We start from the raw sequence: 15,850 nt of genomic DNA, 5'->3' as shown, positions 1-15,850 counted from the left end.
CAAAAACAAACAGTGTTCACAAGCATTGGATGTCATGTTGCTCCGCCTTGATCATGATTTCCAACAATACATCGAACACCGTATCCTGATTTCCACTGGCAACGGAATGTATAATATCTGGAGTTAGGAAAATGCCTAGCTTCATCAATACCTTTCTATTGAGGGTCTCCCAGTTATCCAGTTTACGAGCGACGGCGAATCCTTTGGTATAGTTGTGTAAATCCACCATTCGAGGAAACAACTGGTGCAGAAGTTCCGCTACCAATACTACAATTGTGGAAGTTGTAGTATTTACACAGATAAGTCAAAATCATGGCGGTAATGTATTTTACTTACCACCGTCAGACAAATCTCGGCTCACTTTTCGAATGGGATTTGATAGTTGGAACTGACACAACCATTGCTTGATAATCGATTTCTCTTCCTTAGATAACATGATGGTTCATACAGTGTTCTACAATGAAAACCAATGTTCCTGTGGTTCTTGTTTCCTCAATAAACAGCTCACTCTCCACAGATGGCCTACTTTGACGAAAAGTAGCTTAGAAAACATAGTACGGGATAATCACGAGATCAGGAGTATCCTTCAATAACGAATCATTTGTTTTAAAACTTAATTTCACTCAATTACGTCGTCTTATAATTTCATTCACTATCCACGCTTCCCAAACTCTGTTTTCGCGGCGCACCAGCTTGCGACACGTTGGGACGCCGCGAAAACCGAGTTTGGGAAACTTTGCACTATGCAAATACTGATTGGTTCTGTGGCACTCCTGGGCACGTGGACGGACACATCACACGGTAGTTTGTACCTTACCGCGTTTAAGTAGGGATCTGGTATGGTAGACCTTTTTCTCATGCTACTCTTGGCCTAACAAGTAGTTCGAACTGGAGAGTAGATGATGCCTACGAGTTGCCCCACTGTTAACGTTAATTGAGCAATAAATCGATTCGGCTTATCGTACGTCCACGGTAAGGGTAAGAAATCAAACCGACTTATCGTACGGTACCACCAACAAGGCATTGTTTTGGAGATGAGCAAGATCACATGGCATCTTCAAGATTAGTTGAGAAGCCTTGTTGCTACGAACATCATAACACATTCTTTTTGGAGGACACCAAAGTATTGTGCTGGCGCATTGTCAGCTTGCAAGGCAGCTTACCACTCATTTTGTACACGGAAGGCATGTCGGGTCGACATCACGCATACTTCCAACTAATACGACGTGTACCGCGATTAGACCTTCCGAAGGCTAAGACCTTATCCGCTAGCACAGATGATGAGGCATTGCACTGCCCCGGACCTCGTCAAGGATCCCTTTCAATCCACACTGAAATTAGCAAGACAAAACCTCTATCACATTGGGGCTACGTCCAATCAAGTTGGTGTCTTCGGCAAAGTTGTTGGGTTTAGGAGCAGGTACCTCAAATTGCGCTTGGAATATATTTCGTAAAACCGCCGCATAGGTGGCGCTGCGGTGCTAATTTCTTCATTTCACATCCTAGAGATTTGGCGTCTTCGACAAAGTTATAAAACAGGCAAAAATATGAAAAGTTGTCAAAGACACCAAATCTCTAGCTATTAATATAACAAAGTTACATTGAATATTATTTTTAAACAACTGAAATTTTCGCTATTATGTAATTCTCTTGTTTATCAGCCTACATGTTGCCATGGCAACAAAAACAACAATCGCAGTAGTCAAACAAGATCGTATATTTAAAATTGTATTTCACTCTTGCGGCAATCATGCGTTTTGGGGAATAATACATCTATACATCTATATATATAAAAATGAGTTCCAAGTCCCTTTGAGGCAACAAAACTCACGAACGGGTGAACCGATCAACATGACCCTTGCACGTTTTGATTCGTATTCATGGTGGCTGTGTTTATTTGTATAAAAAGTTACGAAAATCAACTCCAAAAGTTAGAAAATTGATAAAGTACTGATTTTTATGAACTGGGAAGAAAATCAACATGATCGAAATCAAACCAATCTAGAGTGCGGTGCTTAAATTAGCTCAAAAGCTGTCAAACCATCACAAGATTGGCAGCTAGTTAATACATACATTTGTCTAGGACTCTAGGTATTATCTGTTTTAGTGATATAGCGTAATCTGTACCTTCCTGATTTTGCCTGAATTAAACGCATGTTTCGTAGGTGAGTTAATTCACTGCTTGAACCTTTTAAACAGTCGGGTCTCCTACAAGACGTTGCCACTCACTTTACGCCCACCGAAAATTACAGGTTGTCGTGCAACCAAATAAGTTTATTCTCAGTATTTGACAAGTCTAAAGAGGAGCCTAATTTAAGCCTAATCGAATCCAAAAAATAAACTGAATCGAATATAAGGTAGCTGAGATATTGCGGTTGGCGTAAAGTGCATGGCAGTGTCTTATATGAGTCCAAACTGTACTTTTGTTTTATTCATTTTCACGTCAAATCAGAACAATATCAACTGCAACAGAAAATCAGAAAAAATTGTCAGATAAAAGTTTCCGAATTATTCATTTACGGTTTTTGTGCGATTCCAAAATAGCAGAATGGCTAAAGGTAGATTATTTTATTTCACTAAGATAGAATATTGGTGCCCTTTTTGAGCATGTGGCTCCTATTTTCATCCTACGAAGAACACGGGATTGAAGCGCTTTTTGGTTTGTTTCAAATTTTTCATTTTTTTTTTAAAATGAGCACGCATAAAACAAGATGAACGGAAACAATTGGTTTCGTAATCGCTTGTTTTTTATTGGGATGAATTTGGGAGCGTGAGATTGGGGTCATGGTACCAGTTATCGCACAAGTTAGAGCTGCATCGCCGTTGAATGATTATTTATGTATCAAATTTGACACAACCTTACCGACGTGTTTTTCTGGTTCAACAAATAGTTTTTTTTTGAAGATTTAATACTAAAACTGTACAGTTTTCAAGTATTTGAATGCTTAAATTCAATTTCAAAATGTCATTGCCTTGTACCAGTTATGGCTATACTTACCTTACCGATCAGGCTAAGGCCGGGGTGGCCTCCCCGAGCAAAGGCGGATAAAAAAGTGATATCACTTTGATAATAAACTCTGTTATCGGGGTTATCATTTTGTTATTTTTGTTATCATCTTTTTCAATTGATGATAACCAGATGATAACAAATTTAGTTATCGATAATTTTGGTCTATCGCGATAACTTAAAAATACTAAATGATAACAAAATATGTCATCGGTTCCCAAAAGGATATTATTTTCAAAGATTTCCCGAAACTGAGAGTCTGATGAAGCTCGATTCTAAAAATAGATTCTGCTTTCCACCTTCAATGCGACTGTAGTACGAAAGCGTACCCTTTTATTACTCTCACTCTCAATGAGTCCTGTGGTATGTCGGCTGTGACCGACAATCACTCGATCAGGGTTCAAGACCCGACTGGGCGCAATAGTTTAAAACATTGGTTGTAAATTATAAGAAACTTTTTTCGATAGGTGACGATGTCGGTAAAGTAGATTTTTACTATTTTGGTCGGTAAAACAGCACTGAATGATAACTAATTGATAATAAAACCAGTTATCAATCAGCTGTATTTTTTCATGTTGATAACTAAATGTTATGTTGAACAAAATATTGTATAACACAATAAGTATTCAACTTGAACTCAATGATAACTTAACTTCTTATCATTTTGGTATTCGAGAAGTAAATCTGAGTTATCATTTTTGTTATGTTGGCTCTTAATTCAACCAAAATGATAACAAACTCAATTATCAAACGAATGATAACCAGGTAACAGAACTTGTTATCATTTTGTTGTCCGTCTTTGCTCGGGTCTGTTGTACATAGTAGCCGCCTCCATTCCACTCGGTCCATGGCTGTTGTCTCCAGTTCCGCACTCTGCATAGGGTCCGCAGATCGTCCTCCATGGCTATAGTGTTCCTTATTTCGCCATACATGTGTACCAGTTAAGGATATAAAGATATTTTTCCCAAATTAATCCAAATTTTTAGTAGAAAATAATTTAGGCAATCAGTTTTAAAATATGACATATACCGTTGATAATCTTGATGTAAATAAAATTGTATTATGTTATTAAAATTTGAAGGTAAACTAAAAGAAAAAGTTGTGTAAGTGTATTACTGATAGGCATCTGATGTATTTCATAGTCACCATTCATATATCTTCACGAAATTCTTGTGTTACAGTTCTGCTTATTTCTGGATCTACGTTACAATTGGAACTGGGCCTGTATTTCTCCAAGTGTTCTCTGAACAGTTCCATAGTTATTAATTAAGCATACTTTGCCTGTCATTGAACGATTTTGTATATTATATGGCAAACACAGTGATAAACAACGCCCAACAAGAAGGCGAGAATATTTCAGACCCGATGGAATTTTAACCCATTGTCTACGGATTGGCGATCCAAAGCCTTATGGATAAATGGGGACTGGTTGATTGGTGATTAAATAAGCAGTAAGCTATGATTGAGAGCATATTTAATATACGCCATTATAACACTTAGATCAAGTTTGAGTTATATGAAAAATATTTACGTTCTAGTAATATATTTAGTTCGTTTCCACACCAATATTGGAAAAGGGCGCAACTACATCTGAAAGCATTCTTACAAAACAGTGGATTATATTTTATCCCGCCCAGGTAATCCATCATTTTCACAAAGCGTAGAACATCGCACACTCACACTGTTAGTCTGACAGTTCTACCATTGCCCTTTTTTATTATGCAAGAAAAAAAATACTGAAGAGGTGTAGAGCTTTTTTATTTAAAATTCATTCATGAAAACAATCGCTCAATCACAGACGTAACACTTCGAACATTTTTCGAATCAAATCATAATCACGGAAACATGTTCGCCCAATGCTAAAAGGACTGAGTTTGGCCGACAATCAACTAGGTGGCGGTAGTGGGCAAACTCGAGCAAAAACGATGCGAGTGCCACGAGTGGTCAGTTGGCCAACTATCAAATTTTCAAATAGACCGTTAAATCGGTGTACGATGCAAAATATCAGAGTGTTACGTCTGTTTGTCTGTGGTTCAATCTTAGCAAAATTATCATTAAATCAAAAGTTTCGGTTGTTTTGCCCGTTTTCCTTTAGTCTTAGACTTAGTTAGTTCCTTTTTCTGTTCTTTTTTCTGTTCTCTTTCTATCTTCTTGCGTTCGCGTTCATCTGCCTTAGCCTTTTTAAGATCTTCGCCTTGCTGTTTGATCATCTCAAAATCCTTAGCTCTTTTTAGCTTGAGGTTTGCGATGGCCTGTTTATCATCTTCCCTTTTCTGTATTTCGTCAAGTCGTTCCTTGGCTGTTAAAACCGGATAGAACTTCATTGAATACTTGCAATGCTTCGTACGAAGTGGAGTTGGTGGTAGCTTAAAAACTTCGGACAGTCTGCGCTTACACCCAGGTTTTGTTTTGTTGCTGGAATCCTTCAAAACAGTTTCTGGGAGTGGAGACAAATCTTGATCTTTTTCAAAGGCATTCACGTTACTTTTACGATGTTGTTCATCTTCAAAATCAACGAGACACATGGTTTGATCTTCGTCCAAAGCGCTGTTTGCATCTGTAAATGAATAGGAGTTTTATGTAGATAATATAAATTAAAAAAAAAAACATACCTTCAGTATTCTCTGGACGGGAATCAGATGCATTGTTGAGTTTAAGGGAATACAAATTCAATGGGCAGTATAAGGGATAAGTAGATCTAGACGTTCACTGAATATTTTTCAACTAATGTGGAATTATGCTCGGAAAAACAAATGAAAACCAAAATGCCGGTACTAACCGTTCAACAATTGGCGAATTACCCTAGAAGGTGTAGAGGTTCTAGTCTAGTCTAGTCTACCCAAGTAGCACCTACAACTAAAATGGAAATGATCATCGTTGCAAACATGTTACAACTGAGTTTTCATGAAACAAACAAAATTAAAACCTATCAAAATCCTGTTGTTAATGCCAAACTGAGGTGTAACAGTTTTATAACAACTAGCAAAATGAAAACAAACGTCATCATTAGTCGAAACTTGCGAAACCAATTTGTAACTGAAGTATAATCTGCTTGTTTCAACGAATCTTAGTTACAACCGTTTACAAACCAAATCAGCCAAAACATTGATTCTGATTGTTATAAACATGTTGCACCTGGAACTTATTTAGAACATAACGAACAATTTTGACAGGAGAGATAGAAGTTCCAAAATGTGCGGCAAAATGTTTTTGTGATCACGAAAAATATAAAATGCACTATGAAAAACCAAAATGTTTCAAAAGTAACGGATTCATGTACAAATAAAATATAACCTTTTCTTCATAAATTTATTAGCATATTCCAAATTTTATAAAATTAAAGTGGTAAAATAGAAAAAAAAAATCTGATTGGAAGTATAATATTGACCCAATAAAAAAAATTCTGCCTCATTTTCGCAGTACTGAACGACTGGTACCTACCACTGAGAAGATTTGAATATATGGGGTTTTGAGAAATCTAACGTAACGTACAAAAATATTAGGAGTTTCCCACGAAAAAAATATAACAATGGATACATGTTTTACAAAAAAACGTGAAATTTTCGGTACGTAATAAATTTACAGCCTCTTGATGACGTAAATGGGAAATACACGTCCAAGTGTCTGCTTTTTGAAAAACAAACCATATTTGGTTATTTATGTGCTACACGGAAAATTCAAACTACCTTATTTATGTCGATATTACCCTAAAATGAGTACATCAAATTAAGTATATTTTAAGCTGGAGGTAAAGGCAATTTACCTTGCGTGAGTTTAATCGATTCATTTAAATGTTGACTTATTGAGTTGAACTATGGGATTGCGTCAAAAGTATCAAATTTTCGGTAGTTTGGCGGTTCCGTGTACCACGTGCAGCATTGTTGTACTTTGTCAATACGGATTCGCATAGACATGATCCTGCAAATAGTATCTTGAAAATTCTTAAATTAATTTTCAGCATTTTATGGGTGCATTAAATAAGCTGCTAAAATGCACTCCGCCAAAGCAATATGGCGAATTAGTTTTTACCATAAATGCCTAAATTTTCTGTCGCAAAATGATAGGTACACTAAGGCGCGTTAGAAATACGGAGCCAAAATGCGTGACTTACCGATAAATCTGGAACGGCACACAAATTGACGTTCTCGGTCAGCCTTATTTGCGGTATATTTATGCAGACAATTTATTAATCACATGAACGAAAATGTTGATGCCTTGGTTGATGCATAATAACTGACAGTGACGAATGTGGTGACTAGCTGACTAGTTGTCGAATCGGTCACCATTTTTTAAGTCGACTATAAGTTGTATCTTGGTTATAATTCGATTGCGTATTCAAACCGTTTATATCACGAATGGATGTTTTATATTGGCTCCACCTCTTGCGCTTTTTTGGTTGCAATTTAGTCGTTAATAAGACGATTGGTTCAAATGGCATAACTTTCAATATAGTTGCATACAAATTGCAGGAACTTATTAATGTCCAAGTGTGTTGCTTGGGTAGTCTACACATACACAGCCATTCATTGAAAGAATCCTGGAAAATGATAGAATCGACTAATTCTATCATTTTTCTTGTCATTATTAATGCTTGGAGCACATCAAAGATGTATTTCAAGCATTAAAGCGGCCAGGCCTACTGTGCAGCGTTGTTGTTTTTTTAAAGCCATAGACCGGGGACATCTCGTACCAAACGTTCGGCATACATAGTTTGGGATATATTTGATATTCGTTGGGAGTGACTTGGCTAAGAGGGTTAATGTACACTCCATGAGTTCTCCTGGGAAGGGACACAAGTATTTCCCCCTCGTGTCCTGGCTAATGTAAGCCTAGGTTAAAGCGCCATTACTCGCCCTCTGAAACGAAACAAAACTAAATTTGATCCCCATTAAATGATGCAAAGAAACGATATTCAGTGAAACATTTGCATAAAGTATCTTTCAAAATATATAGCACGATACGATCTCACCAAATTCATCCTTATGTCCATTTGATAGTGAGTTGATGTCAGCTGTAGTGATGTGCAGTATCATTTGTTAAGCTTCTACTGCTTCATGATTCAGCACCGTCACTAATTAACCCTTTTCACTATGAAGAATTATATCACAGCAAGCTGGAAACTTTTGGGAACAACTGTCAAGCGCTTCTGGTGCGGTGGCATCCATTCGTCCAGCTACCATCAAAATGGCCTACGTAAACTTTCACTATTTCCGCTGCATAAGCAAAGCACCACTACCATATTCCTGACACTACACTTCAATGGACTCGCTCAATATTCCGCAAAACTATTGAGTCTTCTTTGAACAAGTTATATTTGCGTGCCACAATGCAGCCATCCTTTGCATTTATCACGGAGTATATAAGAAAGGAAAACACGAAAAACATTTCAATAGCACAACTACACAGCCACCACGAAGCGGATTATACCCGGTTTTGGAAGGCTGAAAGGGGCTGTCCATAAACCACGTGGTCATTTTTTTGGGACTTTTCAACCCCCCCCCCCCCCCCCCTCCGCGTGGTCATTAGTCCATACAAAAATTTTTATTTGTTCATACAAAATGGTCATTGGCCGAACCCCCCCCCCCCCCCCCTCATGACCACGTGGTTTATGGACAGCCCCAAAGTCTCTTTAATAAAGACAAATCAATCAATCAACCGATTTTGGAAATCTGCTGTATCGAAACCGTCTTCTGAATAAAAGAACACATTACTAATTTCCTTCAGTTTCACTCGCGGATTCATTTGCAATTTCATCGGCCAAACCGAATTGCTTAGACGACTAAAACCGTGACCACCCTAGAAGGTGTAGAGGTTCAGACAAAAACCGCTGTTTACAGGGTTGTCTCCTTCCGTCCGTTACCAAACCACATAGATTCGGATCTAATCTCTGACTCTTATACAAGATTGACGCAATCCCCCAATGATCGAGAGCTGTCCTGACTATGTCCTTGCATTAACTGAAGGATGGAAAAGGATGTTCCGGGAAGGCTTGGATACAACTACACGGAAGGCCTTAGAATGATATAACTAAAAACAAATTGAAAAAAAAATATTCAACATAAAAAAACAGGTTGCCGGGGCCCGTGGCGTAGTTGGTCACACGTTCGCTTCATATGCGGATGGTCATGGGTTTGATTCCCAGCCCCGGCACTTGCAATTTTTCGTCAGTTGCTTTTCCCCCGAGAGCAACTGACACTGACCCTCTTCTGAGCCCCATGGCTCAAACGGACCCGGATACCTGGACATCGGCGAATTGCTACTCATAATGGACCCCCAATCGGACTGGAAAGGAACAACGGTTATCCATCATCATCCTTGTGCTCATCATTCTACTAGGTATAAAGTAGAAAAAGTGAAAGCAGCGGAAAGGCAACCAGTTCGATAAAGTAGAATAGAATCTAGGCGCTGTACAAAAATGTAAGTGCAGCTGTCAATTGAAATTGCTCACGTAGTGCCCCTGTGGACAATAGAGCTGTAAATTAGATTAAGTGATTAAGAATAAAAAAAAAAAAAAATAAAAAACAGGGTTTATTTTCTGCTTTTAATCAGTTTCCATCTTCTCTTCGGTAAACATTTTCTTTTTACTTTTCCACATCATAGCTTGTGAGCTCTAATACGCATTTAATGTTTTTTCTGCTTGCCAGTCGAGGTTTTAGCTTTTCGACAGCAACACATTTTAACAGCACAGATCAAAACCGCAATCGATACTGCAACTGCAGCTAATAAATCCAAAAGTAGATATTGCACAAGCGAGAGATTCACTGCATTCGACTTCAAATGCACGGCTCCCCTGTGACGTACGACGTAGTCCATCCAAAACATCGACTCATTCATTGGGTTCACAAGGGTGTCCCGGAATAAAGTAGAAATTTCCTTAGCTCTATTATAATACCGCTTATCGTCAACCATTTGACTTATCTCCCTCGCGAACGTTTCCTCGGTGATGTCCACGAACATGGTTTTCTTCGCGTACCCGCTTCGAACGGCTCGGAGTGCATTCCGGTGCTGATCGCCGAAAAAGGGCATGAAAAGTGTCGGAACGCCATGGTACATCGATTCAAACGTGCCGAACTGGCCGCCATGGGAAATGAAGAGAACCACATTCTTGTGAGCCAGAATATCATTTTGTGGCGCCCAATTGCGAATCATAACGTTGCTTGGCACATTTTCCAGGTTGTTCGTTTCAAACTTCCACACAACGCGTTGTTTGAGTCTCGAGAACACGTTGAGTAGAGCATTCCGCTTTTCGGTTGGTATTTGTGAACTCTGAAGATACGCCCCTAGTGAAAAGTAAATCACTCCATGCTTTGCTTCATCCATGAACTTTTGAAGATCATCGGGGAGTGGCTTGGGTGGTCGGATATGAGCACCGGCGATGTCTACAAGTCCTACCATGGAGGGGCGTGGCTTGGCCAAGGTGGGATGACTGTTGACGAGAATCACCGAAATGGATTTCTCCAGGCTTTGCACAGATGGCAAAGGGCCTCGTTGGCGTTCGATGTCAACGAAAAATTCTCTGGCGATATCGTTTTGCTTCGGAAGGTAGTAGAATTCCCGGATGGTGTAGTCTAGCGTAGACAGGAACACGTTGTATGCGCGTTGGAAAAAGTTCATATTATCTTCGTAGTCCAACAACATGTGTGGAACATACGACCACGGCGTTAGGATTCCCATAGCACGATCCATGAAGTCAGAATATCCATAGGTACTTATTGTGACGATTGGGGCGTTGTACTTGTGGGCAAACATGAGCCAACTTTCCTGGAAAAACTGTTCCGAAATCACCAAATCAAACTGCAAGTCATCCCGTTTCAAAAACGTTTGCACGTTAGTATTCTCCAAACCGAAGCGACTCGTTTCAAGGCCCATTGTCCAGTAGAGAAAGAGATTGTTGAAATCATTGCTGTAGCTTTTTGTTTCGAAAATCGTCGAAAGAGGAACTGTAAAGAAAAGGTCTTCAATTCAGTACACTAAAACCTCTTTTTATGCATGTTTTTTTTATGCACTTATTTATGCACCTTTTTTTATGCCCTGCATAAAAAGAGGGAAAGCTAATCAGAACCAATATTGTGCATAAGAATATTTAATAATGACAGGAACTATTGCAACGGTGACCGGGGGGTGTTTACAGATGAGAGCAAAGGAAGGTTACAAGCTCGTTTTTGGGTGTTTCCGAAGGTCTCATGTGCGTTACATGGGCTCCGAGTGGGTCTTAAGGGGATTTCGGAGTCATTTCAGGAGTCTCAGAGCATTTTAGGCTGGTTTCAAAGCCGTTACGGAGGCGTTTTTGGGGGTTTTGGTTTAGGAGGATTTTTTTTAGACATTTCAAGATGCTTCAGATCATTTTCGGCGTGATTCAGAGGCGTTACGAAAGCGTTACGGAGGAGTTTTCGGGGTGTTCGGAGTCTCTCAGGTGCGTAACATGGGGTCCGAGGGGGTTTAAGGGGGATTTCGGAGGCATTTCAAGACGTTTTAGAGCATTTTCGGCGGGATGCAGAGGCGTTACCTATGCGTTACGGAGGAGTTTTCAGGGTGTTCGGAGCTTCTCAGGTGCGTTACATGGGGTCCGAGGGGGTTTAAGGGGGATTTTGGAGGCATTTCGAAATGTTTCAGACCATTTTCGGCGTGATTCAGAGGCGTTACGGAAGCGTTACAGAGGAGTTTTCGGGGTGTTCGGAGCCTCTCAGGTGCGTTACATGGGGTCCAAGGGAGTTTAAGGGGGATTTTGGAGGCATTTCAAAATGTTTCAGACCATTTTCGGCGGGATGCAGAGGCGTTACTAATGCGTTACGGAGGAGTTTTCGGGGTGTTCGGAGCCTCTCAGGTGCGTTACATGGGGTCCGAGGGGGTTTAAGGGGGATTTTGGAGACATTTCAAGACGTTTCAGAGCATTTTCGGTGGGATGCAGAGGCGTTACTAATGCGTTACGGAGGAGTTTTCGGAGTGTTCGGAGCTTCTCAGGTGCGTTACATGGGGTTCAAGGGGGTTTAGGAGGGATTTTCGAGACATTTCAAGACGTTTCAGAGCATTTGCGGCAGGATGCAGAGGCGTTACTAATGCGTTACGGAGGAGTTTTCGGGGTGTTCGGAGCTTCCCAGGTGCGTTACATGGGGTCCGAGTTTAAGGGGGATTTTGGAGGCATTTCAAAATGTTTCAGACCATTTTCGGCGTGATTCAGAGGCGTTACGGAAGCGTTACGGAGGAGTTTTCGGGGTGTTCGGAGCCTCTCAGGTGCGTTACAAGGGGTCCGAGTTTAAGGGGGATTTTCGAGGCATTTCAAGACGTTCCAGAGCATTTTCGGCGGGATGCAGAAGCGTTACTTATGCGTTACGGAGGAGATTTCGGGGTGTTCGGAGCCTCTCAGGTGCGTTACATGGGGTCCAAGGGAGTTTAAGGGGGATTTTGGAGACATTTCAAAACGTTTCAGAGCATTTTCGGCGGGATGCAGAGGCGTTACTTAGGCGTTACGAGGAGTTTTCGTGGGGTTCGGAGCCTCTCAGGTGCGTTACATGGGGTCCGACGGGATTCAAAATGGATTTTGAAGGCATTTCAAGACGTTTCAGAGCATTTTTGGGGGATTCAGAGGCGTTACGGTAGCGTTACGAAGTTCTCAGGGGTTTCTAAGCCTCTCAGGTGCGTTACATGGGGTCCCCGGGGGGTTCAAGGAGGATTTTTGAGGCATTTCAGGAAGTTTCAGAGCAGACTCTGAAATACCATAAATCGCCCCTCAAACCTCATGCAACGCCCTTAAAAGTCTCCTGAGATCCCTAGCATTGCCCCTAAAGCCCCTTGGAACGCCCCTGAAACCCACTTAATACTATTGAAATACCCCGGAATTCTCCGTAATCTCATGAAAACACCAACAAATTCTGACAGAACACCCTTGTAAGGCTCCTTAAACCCCCCGAAACAACCCCTTAAAACGCCCATGAAGCCCCTTGGAACCCCCTTTTTGGGCTCTCTGGGGACATTCTGGAAACCTCCTTAGCCCCACCTCATCTGCCCAGGAGCAAGACCTGTTCTCGCAAACTAGATTTTCTAATTAAAGCCCAAACTTAATTTATGCATAAATTTCCCTCTTTTTATGCCTTTTATAATTTATGCACATTTTTAATTTATGCAGTCCCAGCCATGTGCATAAAAAGAGGTTCCAGTGTAATAGATTTCACTTTGTCTTTCAGCTGATCGACTCACATTTTTCGCGTATAGGATAAGCGGGATCAATCAACACTTCGGTGTAGTTATGAATAGGATCGCCAAATTTGAAGCTCGTAATACAGGTAACCTCGTTGCCCCGTTCCGTTAGCTCCCGGATGAAATGCTTCAGCATCAGCCAGTGACTGGGACCGGTAAAGGGCACCAAAAATAACACTTTGTAGCCGTGGACAGCTGAAAGCAGCAGAGCCAGCACTAGGATGATTGAGCGCATTGTACCGAACGACACTGCACTGTCTCCGACGACCGACTGATTGGCTGACAAAGATTCAAAGAAAGTCCGCTCCAAACTAGGAAGACGGTGAGCTGTTATCAGTTCTATTATAATTTGGACAGCTTAATCAAACAAGCCACTCTCGGACCATGTTCTAGAGTACATTATCGCAAAGTAATCGCCGGTAAAAGAGTACGGGACGTGGTGCCTCAGTAGTTTATTTATTACACTTTGCGATGTTTGTAGATACGGTGTTCGATGCCAATTGTGGACCGTTTTGCTAAGCTGCAAAATGTTAAAGATTTGAAGAACTGCTTTGAAAATTAATATCTCGACATTGACTAGCTAGATTCGCCACAGTCATTGTCAACTGTGTGTAATTCGTTGGTCGTTCTATTAACTCACAAAAAATTTCTCAATAATTATAAATTGATCAAAGGGAATCGTGGGTAAAATTAACATGGGGTGGAGAGTAAAATGAACAGGGTGGTGTTTTACAGCATTTGGCGTATATTTGCATGTTTTAACAACTGGGTTACATGCAAAGCCTCAGAGGGGCGCCGAAAAGGGCTAAGGCTAGAAGAAAACAGTATAATGAAAATGTTTTCTAGAAAGTCATCAAGATTTCACCTTTTTCAGTATTTGAGAATGATAAAATGTTTTTACGTTTTTCCATATTTTCAAAAAAATCAGATATTTCTAGTTTATGTTGAGCATTTACCATGATGTAACCTAGAATATTATCTGCTATTTTATTTTGAGAAACAATTTTAGATTTTTTTAATGAGCAAAGCAAAAATAATATGCTTTCAAAATTTAAGTAAAAGTTTCATTCTTAAAATTCCTAAATATCCACACCGGGCAATATCTTGAGGTTACTTCTGAGGATTTTATTCACATTTATTGAAATCTTTCAGTGATAAATTTGTAATGTTTCATCAAGGATACTTTCAGAAACTCCACCACAGATTGCTTCAAAAATTCTTCATGCTGCTATTTCTCAATACTACCATTTCATATTTTTTCCTGGATTTCTCCTGAAAAATCTATGAAGAATTTCTTTAGAAATTTTCCAGAGTTTCCTTCAGAAATTCTTATCGAGATTGCTGCAAAAATATTTTTAATGATTGCTTTGGAACCCTTCAATAGATTTCCTCATTAATTTCTATGTATGGATTTCGATATAAAATCCTGCAGAGAATCGTTCAGAAATGCCTCTGCGAATTCCTTCTGGAGATTTTCCAGATTTTTTTTTAGAAGATCGTCCATAGTTTTGTTTAGCAATTTGACCAACGTTTGCTTCAGAAAAACGTCTACAGATTCCTTTAGAAAAAAGAAAGCTCTAATATCGCTAAGAAAACCTTCCATTGATTCCTTCCTTAATTGTTCCATATTCCCTAGAAATTGCTCCATAAATTTCTGCTAGAAAACTTTTCATAAACTTCCTGATAAAATCCTCCAGAAAACCATAAATTTGAAATTCCTTCAGATATTCATTTATTCATTTTTATTTTTTTTGTTTACTGATCTCTACAAACTTAAGGCTACTGTCTTTTATGTTTAAGTGCTGAGGATAAGAATTATATGGTTGCTAGAAAAAAAACTCATAAGAAATACAAAAAAAAAATTTAATTACTTATTTAACTAATTAACTATTTCCCTAGGTATTCCGTAGGCAAATCTGCCAATAATTTTATATAAAATTTCTTCCAAGATACTTTTGAAAGCCTTTCATGTATTAGAAATTTTCTAAGAAACTTCAGCAGGGGCCTAAAAAATCCAGTGGTTTTCACAAATTCTTGCAGGCATTTCTTCACTAACTAATCCAGGAATTCCTGGAATAATTGCTATATGCAATCCATTGGGAATTCTGGCTGGAATTTCAACCGAATTCTTATATGGAACGAATATTCCAGCAGATTTTTTTCAGAGAATCTTGCACAATTTCATTCAGTAATTGCAGTAGGTATTCTTCCAGAGATTCCAACAAAACTCATAAAAAAGTTTCTTCCAGAATCCCTCCTGGTATGGCCATGGTTTGTCTATTTTTTTCCAAAATTTTCTTACAGATCTTCTGGGAAATATTTAGGTTGAATTTCAAAAGAAATCTGTGATTAGAACATTCTGGTTAAACCAATTAAACCAATCACCAAAAATTGGTAAAATAGATCGATTGATGTTGAAAACCCCTGAAACTCAATACCCAAGCAACATACATGTTATATAAGAGTTACGACAGCGCAAGTTTTGGTTGTATAGAAGTTAATTTTTCGTAATTCTAACATTGTGTTGGAATAACGTTAAATAAACTTCTATACAACCAAAAATTGCGCTGTCGTAACTAATATATAACATGTATGTTGCTTGGGTAAAGTATTTTTTAAAACAAAACTCTGTTGTATCAATTCAGAAAA

The 15,850-nt window shown here is 39.3% G+C and overlaps 3 protein-coding genes across 3 annotated transcripts in view; all 3 read right to left on the bottom strand.

Moving 5' to 3' along the window:
* Positions 1-436, bottom strand: LOC109420538 (sperm flagellar protein 1-like). Its single transcript, XM_019694912.3, has 2 exons — positions 337-436; positions 1-267 (listed from the first exon to the last, which is right to left on the bottom strand). The coding sequence occupies exons 1-2, from the start codon at positions 434-436 to the stop codon at positions 17-19; spliced, it is 351 nt and encodes a 116-aa protein (XP_019550457.2). The 3' UTR covers positions 1-16.
* LOC134287690 (uncharacterized) overlaps positions 1-15,850 on the bottom strand; it is a 303,954-nt gene that overhangs the window by 216,099 nt on the left and 72,005 nt on the right. The gene's annotated exons all lie outside the window — the stretch shown is intronic.
* LOC109417081 (UDP-glucosyltransferase 2-like) lies at positions 9,563-13,561 on the bottom strand. Its single transcript, XM_062855008.1, has 2 exons — positions 13,202-13,561; positions 9,563-10,947 (listed from the first exon to the last, which is right to left on the bottom strand). The coding sequence occupies exons 1-2, from the start codon at positions 13,434-13,436 to the stop codon at positions 9,629-9,631; spliced, it is 1,554 nt and encodes a 517-aa protein (XP_062710992.1). The 5' UTR covers positions 13,437-13,561; the 3' UTR covers positions 9,563-9,628.

This window comes from Aedes albopictus, chromosome 2 (genome assembly GCF_035046485.1).
Source record: "Aedes albopictus strain Foshan chromosome 2, AalbF5, whole genome shotgun sequence".
Lineage (NCBI taxonomy): Eukaryota > Metazoa > Arthropoda > Insecta > Diptera > Culicidae > Aedes > Aedes albopictus.
The sequence above is the reverse complement of the archived record's forward strand: the minus strand, read 5'-3'. Positions and strand labels throughout refer to the sequence as shown.